This window comes from Diplotaxodon limnothrissa, linkage group LG18, assembly GCF_057381915.1.
Source record: "Diplotaxodon limnothrissa isolate DT_005_m linkage group LG18, D_limnothrissa_male_GT1.1, whole genome shotgun sequence".
NCBI lineage: Eukaryota > Metazoa > Chordata > Actinopteri > Cichliformes > Cichlidae > Diplotaxodon > Diplotaxodon limnothrissa.
In genome coordinates this window covers 20,719,147-20,729,240 of record NC_140613.1, presented here as the reverse complement: position 1 = coordinate 20,729,240, position 10,094 = coordinate 20,719,147, and the positions used below count along the sequence as shown (strand labels likewise).

At 47.5% G+C, this 10,094-nt stretch overlaps 1 protein-coding gene across 1 annotated transcript; it reads left to right on the top strand.

The window, feature by feature from the left end:
* On the top strand, positions 1-874 carry LOC146613503 (complement C1q-like protein 2). The gene is made up of 3 exons (XM_085378682.1): positions 1-217; positions 346-468; positions 594-874. The coding sequence occupies exons 1-3, from the start codon at positions 1-3 to the stop codon at positions 872-874; spliced, it is 621 nt and encodes a 206-aa protein (XP_085234808.1).
* The last annotated feature ends 9,220 nt before the right edge of the window (positions 875-10,094 follow it).

Here is a 10,094-nt window from a genome sequence, read left to right as displayed (position 1 = left end):
ATGAAGACTGCAGTCTTAACCTTATGCCTCTTCTTTCTGTGTGCAGCTGCCTTCCCTCAGGTGGATGGCCAAGCATCTGAAAATGAAGGCTCCCTTGTTGAGACACCTCAACTCTGTGCTGGGACAAATGAACAACTTTTCCTAATATTACGACAACTAGAATCCAAGCTGAATAATGCTGAGAAACAGCTGGCAGATCTGAAATCATCAATCCAAGGTAAGAACATAACACAGCTGGAGGTTTTTATTCTGACATGTATAGATTTTTATCAGTGTACTGATACAGGTTCAGGTTTTGTTGTTGTCAAACCAAACAAATAATCCCATATTTCCATGCAACTCCAGGCAACCGTGTGGCATTTGGAGCATCTATCGGCAATGTTGGAAATACTGGACCAATGAGTGCAGAGATCACACTGACTTACAAAAATGTCTACTTTAACTCAGGCTCTTACAACCCTGCAACAGGTAAACTTACCATAATTATGTGTATTTATACACATGTGAGTTTATTTATTAGATAAGTACTGCATTTCACTACCACTGATCTTCTGCTCTGCTTTATAAGCTGTAACTGTGTCCATCATCTCCAGGTATTTTTACTGCTCCGGTCAGAGGAGTTTATTACTTCAGCTTCTCTGGTCATAATATATCAACTAGACCGATGGGGCTGCGTCTGATGAAGAATGGAGAGCAGATGGTGACAGTGTACAACCATGCTGCTGGAAATCGCTATGAGACAGCCACCAATGGCATGACTCTGCAGCTGGCTGCAGGAGACCAGGTGTACATGAGGCTCCGTCCGGACACCTGGATCTATGATAATGACAACAACCACAGCACCTTCATTGGCCATTTGTTATTCCCTCTGTAAGCTCAGACAAGCATGATTTGAATAGCAAATGAGTAAACAGAACAATATTGACATGCAGGTTTTGGTTGATTATTTTTGGTGGTGACAGAGGTGGCAGGGTTACAGTAACAATCTACAGATTTAGAACTTGGTGGTGGTGTCAGAATTAAAACCAGTATTTTAAAGTTTGTCTCAATGGAACAATAAAGTCTGAATATGTGCAGCAATTCCACTTTTCTTTTTTTTAGTGAGTTAGGCTCCTCTGACTCATTTTAAGGTAAACATAAATATATATATGTGTGTGTATGTTTGATGTCTAAAAGTGATTTCTCAGTTATAATCAATAAAAGAGGTTTTCTGATTTATGTCGGTGTATTTTTATTTTTATTATTATGTGCAAACCCATCTAGACTTGGGCTGAGTTAAGTTCACTAAAGTTCTAGCTACATCTGGACACGTTTTTCTAAATTATTCTGTTATAACAGCTATAAATAAAATTAAGAATATGAAGAAAATTAAACACAACAATTATTGCTATTTGTTAATAATTAATTAACTAATTGATGACAATTAATAATCCAAAATTAAGTCATGTGTACTATTAATCTTTATTAATTATATCAATAAGTAGAATGATATACACTTGAAAAAACAAAATACAAAACATTTTTTTTAAATACAAGTATTAAATAACTGCATTGTGGTTTTGCATGTTAGCATGTAGCATAAAAAACATAAAAAACAACTGCTCTGAAAGTTTTTGGTAATGAAACAAAAACATGGAAAACATCAAACCTCTTTTCTGGTGGAAAGTGATCAAAAAGGATGGATGGCTATAGAGTTGATCCTTATCTGTATAAATACTTTGTAGTTTGAAGAAAATTTGTATAAAATGTGAACTGAACAAATGGGGTATATTTTAGTAAAAAAATAAATAAATAAAAAATCAATAGTTTGCTGGTGCTATTGTGCTAACATTTTATTTTTAAAAAAATACTTTTATTTAGATAATTTTATTTTTTGTTTACTGAAGCCATTACACAAAACCAGAAGTGTCAAGTGTTTGGATTACCAACATGAGCAGAACACCATCCCCACAGATACACCAAGATACACCGAAAATGCTACGTCCAGATGAAGAGAATAAACTCTCCTTACCTTGATTATTGAGCATGCTTTTAAATTTTATAATTATAGTTAGATTGTTATTTCAATTAAAATACATTTAAATTCCATTTAATTACTGGGGAACTATGCACTTAATCGTGGGTCACATTATAATATTGTAGCGGGTCAGGGTTGTTCTGGGTTTTGTTTTGACAGTTATGTTTTGTTGTTCTGTTGCCATGGTTACAGGTGATGCTCTCTCTGCGACTGTGTGTTTGCGGTGAGAGAGCGCCTTTTTGTTGTTGTTGTTGTGCTGGTGCCACGCTGAGCAGTTGGCTAGCGGCAGTGTTCTTCTGTAAGATATAAATAAACGGCTGTGCTCCCTGGCTAGGACGGCGGGGAAGCAAGACCGAACGAAACCTCTGTCTCCTCCTTGTCTGAGCTCGCCACATTGGTGTCAGAAGTGGGATAGCTCACCCTCACCGTAATGGAGAGAGACATTCAGAGGCTGGAGCAAGCTGTCGAGGAGAACATTCACTGCTTGGGAAGCTGGCGATTGAAGAGAGAGGAAGCGAGCGGCCATGTAACTCCCCCGACGGGTCCCGATGGTGCAAGCGCACCGCGGCGGCGGCCTGTCGCGACAGACGCTAGGACAATGCTTCATGGGCTGCCTCTGTCGACCCACACACCGGCGGGCTAACCCCGCTAGAGGCCTACCTCTCACAAGTCCGGCTAGCCGCCAGGCATAGTGGCTGGAGCGAAGAGGAGGCTGCTACACACCTAGCGCTAGCATTGGAGGGAGATGCACTGCAGATACTCCTTGACCTAGCCCCGGCAGAGCAGCATGAGCTCCAGGCCCTCACCGCGGCACTCGAGAGGCGATTCGGGCAGCGGCACTCCACTGATCAGAGCAGAGAGCAGTTGACCAACCGGAGCCGTTGGCTGGGGGAGAGCCTGGGCACCTTTGCAGCGGACGTGTTGCTGTATGCTCGTCGTGGCTACCCGGAGTTCCCAGCAGCAGCCCTTGAGGAGCTTAGCCTGCATGCTTTTCTGCGAGGACTTTTTCCAGAGCGACTACGCCAACACGTCCACCTGGCCATGCATCAAACCCACCGTGAGGTGCTCCTTGAGGCTGAAAGGGCCGAGCTGGTGCTCACCTCGCGACCTAACCAGCAGGTTCCTCCCCCCCCCCCCGAACTACCCCCAAATCAGAGCCGCAGACTGCGACGGGGAGGTCGCGGAGATATGCCAGCTGCAGTCTTCAGTGCCCCGGAGGCGTCCCCGTCAACTGACCAACCGCTGCTACCGGTGCGATGAGCCTGGCCACGTGGCACGTGACTGCCCAGCACCTGCCCCGAAGGCCGGAACTATGCAGCCTCAGGGAAATGGGGTGGGAGCGGTGTAGCGAGGGGACCACCGCTCCAGCTTCCTGCCCCCCTCCAAGGACGATGCACGGTGGTGGGCCAAGTTGGGCACCTCAAGGGACTCTACCTGAGCTGCTGTGTTGAGGACCAGCCATGCCCGGCCCTGGTGGACACGGGGTCTACCATTTCCCTAATACAACCTGGCGTGCTCCCTGGAACGTCCGGGCCACTGGTGAAGGGTTGGTTGCCCACAGACACCCAGCTGATGACAGTGACGGGGGAGAGAACTGTTATGCGGGGGAAGAAACTGTTGCGGATCCGAGTGAAGGATCTGGAGCTGGTGCACGATATCTGGCTTGCTGACATTCAAAACCGGTGCATCATCGGCCTGGATCTGCTGACCCGCTGGGGGGCCTGCAAAGTTGGCTATCACTCTTGGCACAGAGACTCTTGCCCTCCAGTGTGGTCAAAAGCAGGGAGTGGAGGGGACCAGAGCCAGACGAGACAGGCATTGGGCAGCTGCCACTCAGCAGATTTCGGGTGCCGGTGGCTCTGTGTCATCTCTACTCACCTCAGCCTCAGCCTGTCAGCCCGACAAATCTCCCTCGACCGAGACAATCGAGGCTGTTGATGACCTGTGGCAGCACAGCAGCGTAGGTCTCAACGTTGACCAGCACCAGCGGTTGAGGTGCCTCCTGGACGAGAATGTGGACATCTTTGCTGCCAGTGACAAAGACTGCAGGCAGACGGGGCTGGTCCAGCACACCATCGACACCGGCTCTGCTCAACCCATCCGTCTGCGCCCAAACCGGCTGCCCCTCTCAAAACGGCAGGTGGCGGAAGAAAAGATCCGTGAGATGGCTGATCGAGCCATCCAACAGCCCATGGGCGGCACCCGTGGTTCTGGTGGGAAAGAAGGATGGCAGCCCGAGGTTCTGCGTGGACTTTTGCTGTCTCAATGCAGTCACCAAGAAGGACTCGTACCCGCTTCCACTGATCGACGAGGCCCTAGATTACGTTACCGGCTCCAGCTGGTTCAGCTCCCTCGAGCTACGCAGCGGTTACTGGCAGGTGGAGCTAGCCCCCGAAGCAAGGCCTAAGACTGCATTCACCATTGGACAGGGGCTGTGGCAGTTCAGGGTCATGCCATTTGGGCTTTGCAATGCGCCAGCGACGTTTGAGAGGCTGATGGAGAGGGTGCTCGTAGACATCCCTTGTAGCCGCTGCATTGTGTACCTGGATGACCAGTTGGTGCACGGTGGCGACTTCGACAGTGCACTGTCTCACCTGAGTGAGGTCTTGAGTACCATCTGACGAGCTGGGCTGCGGCTCAACCCTGCGAAATGCCGGCTGTTGGTGGGAGAGACCACGTTCTTGGGCCATGTGATCAGCGCTCAAGGTATCGCCACCGACCCCGCAAAGGTGGCTGCGGTCCGGGACTGGCCGACTCCCTCGAACGTCAAAGAACTGCGGAGCTTCCTGGGCCTAGCCTCGTACTACCATCGGTTCATCAAGGGGTTCGCGACGATAAACAGCCCCCTCCACCGCCTGACTGACAAGGGCCAGCCGTTTGGCTGGGGTGATGCCTGCGCTGCAGCTTTTGCGCAGCTGAAGGAGGCCGTCACCAGAGCTCCATTCCTGGTCTACCCCGACGCCCGGCAACCTTTCATTGTGGACACTGACGCTAGCAATGTAGGAGTCGGGGCGGTCCTTTCCCAGCAGGACGAGGCCGGAGAACAGGTGGTGGCATACTTGGGGCGAGCCGAGAGGAACTACTGCGTAACTCAGCGGGAGCTGCTGGCCGTAGTGCTGGCGGTGCGGCACTTCCGGCCATACCTGCACGGCTGCCGGTTTCTCCTGCGCACTGACTATGCATCTCTGACTTGGCTCCTGAACTTCAAACATCCAGAAGGTCAGGTGGCCCGTTGGTTGGAGGTCCTTCAGGGCTACGACTTTGAGATCCAGCATCGGACAGGTCGACAGCATGGCAACGCTGATGCCCTCTCTAGACGGCCCTGCATGGCTGTCGAGTGCCGCTACTGTCTGCGACAGGAGGAGCGGCCCAGGAGGCGCTTGGGGTGGCTACTGCTCAGGCCGCGGCCAGCGGAGGGGGATGGCTCCCATTGACCATGCAGCAGCTGAAGCGGGAGCAGGAGGCCGACGCGACGTTGGCTCAGGTGGGGGCCTGGCTGGAGGCGGCGCAACGCCCAGACTGGACGGGGGTGTCGGGACAGGAGCCCGAGGTGAAGGCCTACTACTCCCAGTACAACAACCTGGAGACCCACGACGGCCTCCTGTACCATGATATGGCGGGCCCCCGGTCAGGTACGAGATCTCCTGCAGCTGTTGGTGCATCTGTCGCTGCGGTCGCAGGTGCTCGAGTTTGTCCACAGCTCGGTGGGGGCCGGCCACTATGGGAATGCCAAAACTCTCCGCCGTCTCAGAGGACGGTTCTACTGGCCTGGCTGTCGACGGGATGTGGAACTTCATGTGCACTGCTGTGACACCTGCACGGCACAGAAGGGCCCAACTCCACGCTCCACTACCCCCCTTCAGCAGTACCTGGTGGGGGCCCCAATGGAGTGAGTGGGAGTGGACATCCAAGGGCCTTTCCCCGTTACAGAGTCAGGGAACCAGTATGTGTTGGTGGCTATGGACTACTTCACAAAGTGGCCAGAGGCCTACGCAGTGCCGGACCAGAGTGCAACGACGACGGCGGAGAAGCTGGTGGAGGACATGTTCACCCGTTTTGGGGTCCCGGCTGAGCTCCACAGTGACCAGGGGCGTAACTTCGAATCGAAGGTCTTCGGGGAGACTTGCCGGCGGCTGGGGGTGGAGAAGACGAGAACCACACCACTCCACCCGCAAAGCCACGGCTTGGTCGAGCGCTTTAACCGCACGCTGGCCACCCAGCTTGCCATTCTCACCAGCCGCCACCAGCGGTATTGGGACCGACATCTGCCCCTGGTCCTTTGGTCGTATCGGATTGCGGTTCAGGAGTCCAGCCAGTGCACACCTGCCGCTCTGATGTTTGGATGGGAGCTCCGGACGCCTGTGGATCTGGTGTTCGGGTCCCCCCCCGAGCCGGAGATTGATGGTGGGCCAGAGATGGATTACTACAGGAGGCTGAGGGAGCGGCTGCAGGTGGTTCATGACTACACCCGCCAGGCCCTACGACACCAAGTGCCAAGGGGGGGTTTTCATGCCTGGCGACAAGGTTTGGGTGTACTGCCCGGTTCGCAAGAGAGGAGTGTCCCCCAAACTCTGCAGTCACTGGCAAGGGCCGGCGGAGGTCGTGGAGCGGTTAACAGAAGTGGTGTACCGTATCCGCATGCCGGGCCCGGGCGCATGGTGGTGTTGCAAATGTAGATATTTTTTTATGATTGCTAAAATCAGTTTAAAGATTGATTAAAAAAATATTAGTTAACTGGTTTAAAATTATACAGAGGATAAAAAAAATATTGAACGCATCACCAAAGTATTTCTAAAGGTGCTTTTGACATGAAATTCTCAGCAGATGTCAGTAACAACACACCCAATGCAAAGAAATCAATCCATAAATTATGTTTATTGACCTTTAAAGTTTTATCAAAGGTCTTAATAAACAGCTAGTTTTGGCTTTAAAACTACAGTAGTTGTTTAGACGTGCTACCTAAACTCTTCCTCCACAACTCTTTATACTGGGGCTCCTTTCACAAAGAAAGCAACAAATCAGAAATGCTTGACTCCCATGGTGCTGATTACAAAGTAGAAATCCCATAACACTAATCTACAAGACCTTTGTTTGTCCTGGAAAAATTGTTTATCACTGTATAAAATTCCCTGTGTAAAGCTAGCACTTCTTACTGTTCATCACTGGTAGATTAAAATAGGAGCCACATCAGGTTTCTTTTCACCACTGTAGCCAGGCTGTCAAAAAAAACATTGCATTAACTAGTGATTACTGCATGAATTAGGTAAGTGGACCCAAATGCAGACAGCACAGAGGCGAGGTTAGAACAAGAAGACAAAAACATTATTAACAAAAATGTGACTCTTAATTAACAGAGTGCAAAGTGAGACCTGAAGTGTTCCAAACATCAATAATAAAAACATGAACTATGAACAATGAAGTAAACGTGACTGGGAGTTAAAGTGTCAACCATGAACTACGATATCAAACACAAAACTATGAACTAAAATGTCAGACGGGGCTGTGAACTACACAGCAGAAGGGAAAAGGTAGTCTCAGGGAGAGGGTCGTGACTCAGGCAGTGAAGGTCAGAGACACTAGGACACAAAGAGGGTGTGCCTGTGATTGGTCAGGCAGGAAGAGGTGCATTACTTTGAGTGTCTTACAGTCTTTGCAGGTGGAAGCCGTTGTGCCAAAAAGTGATCACCTGCCAAAAAATGATTTCGAATGCTTCCATGTGTTTTTTATGAGTAATGTCTTTACATATGTTGGTAAATAGACTTTGGTGAACTAGGTCTACAGATGGGTTATATATAAAATTCCCTCTTTTTAAAGTATCTTTATAACTTTGTGATATTGTACTTACATTATAACCAATGCGGTCCTTTTTGTCAAATTAAAATATGTTTACAGAACTATTGTTATATTTGTTGCAATTTCTGCTGTTGCCTTGGCCAGATTACTCTTAAAAAAGACATTTGTAATGTCAATGATATATTTTTTAAACTCGATAAATAAAGGATATATAAAAGTCACTGGCAAAAAACTAACTACCTTCTTACAGGAATGTTGTTTGTGACTCAAGATGACTTGATATCATTCATGAGGGATACATGTGAAACATGTTTCACACATTATAGTAAAATGCCGCCATTCACCCGGACCATGACAGTCTTATCATGAGTTAATGCTTCAATTTGAAATTTGACCGTATTATTTGTATTCACAGATTATGCACCACAGGCTTTCAATGTTGCAGCAATTAAGCCATTACTTAAAAAGCCCTTATTTGATCCACCTTTCTTAGCTGAATACAGACCAGTATAGACCAGTTGGATGATTATCTATAAAGGAAAAAGTTCATTTGAAGACTTTTGTTTCCCTGTGTCGCATAAACAGCATTAGTGAAGGTTAGATGTGACCTTCTTATGACATTTATCTTTTGTTTTGTTTTTAAGAAGAGCTAAGGTATGCGGTAGAAATGCTACTCAAACAGCGGGTTTTCGATAAACAGACAGTTATGGTATTCAACCCTCATTAACTTCCTTATTGTTTGCTAGCTCCACTGAAATGAAAATTTCTACCTGTTAGTCAGGTGAGTTAGGTGAACTTGTGGGTCACAAGACCGAGAAGCTGAAGTCTGACACTATTCACTATGTGTTTGATTTGAACTCATCGGGTTGTATGTAGAGACCAAATGGTACAATCAGCTGTCAGAGCAGGTATTCACAAAATCCGCTCAGCACAGTTTTATGCAATAAAATCGTCTATTTTCCCAAGCACATTGTGAGATTATTATATTATCTTATGCCACGGTATATCCCTAATTAAAGATTGTGAAATCATTATGTAGTTTTAGTTTGCATTATTCTCCTGACTTAGAAAAAGGTGATAACTATTAGATTTATTAGACTGATTTGTATTACATTAGACTGCTGATTTATTGTGAATGTATGAAATTGTTTTATGATGCATTACACTGCTGAGTTATAAGAAATATTGTTTCCATGGCCTTATTTGTCTGATTAGAAAAGAACAGAACATACTGCATAACTTAGGCAGGTCATAACTCATTGAGAGAGAGAAAGAATGTGGATGCTTAGGTCTTATGACTAGGTGGAGGTGGGCTGAAGCTATAAGAATGTGAGAAATGCTCATACATGTCGAGATCAGGCGGACACCCTCCCTGTGCTGGGACAAATGAACAACTTTTCCTAATATTATGACAACTAGAAACCAAGCTGAATAATGCTGAGGAACAGCTGGCAGATCTGAAATCATCAATCCAAGGTAAGAACATAACACAGCTGGAGGTTTTTATTCTGACATGTAAAGATCTTTATCAGTGTACTGATACAGGTTCAGGTTTTGTTGTTGTCAAACCAAACAAATAATCCCATATTTCCATGCAACTCCAGGCAGCCGTGTGGCATTTGGAGCATCTATCGGCAATGTTGGAAATACTGGACCAATGAGTGCAGAGATCACACTGACTTACAAAAATGTCTACTGCAACTGCAACACAAGAAAAATTATAAAAAGAAGTAAATCACACGGCCACAGCTTTACAATGACTAGTCGTTTTATTAACTTGACAGGTAGCGAGCGTCAGGGTGGGCATGGCCAAAACAACAAACAAAACACACTGGAAATGAATCAGAACTAACTTACCAATAGTGAATCAACCCCAAAAGAAAATACAAACCTCTAACCTGTCTCCCTACCCGAAACAGGAGAAAAAGGTTGTAAAAGAAACGGCTTCCCACCCCTACAGCTACCATGTCCAGATATGACTCTCTAAACTGTTTTTACTGCAGCCCAGCTCTGTCACACGCCACGAAGGGCCCCAAACGCGCAGCTCACTGGAAACAGGAAGTAGTAGGAGGGGCTGCCGGCCCAGTCAGGTCCCAATTTGTAGCTGGCCTCATTCCCTCTTCCACCAATGGTTAGCCTCCAACTGGAAACAGACATCACAGAGTACAAACAATGCCCCCGCATGCTGTGGCAAGTAACAGCATGGTGTGGCAAGTAACAGCACCACACGGCAACAATGACCTGGGTCATAACACTAATATAACAACTAGACCGATGGGGCTGC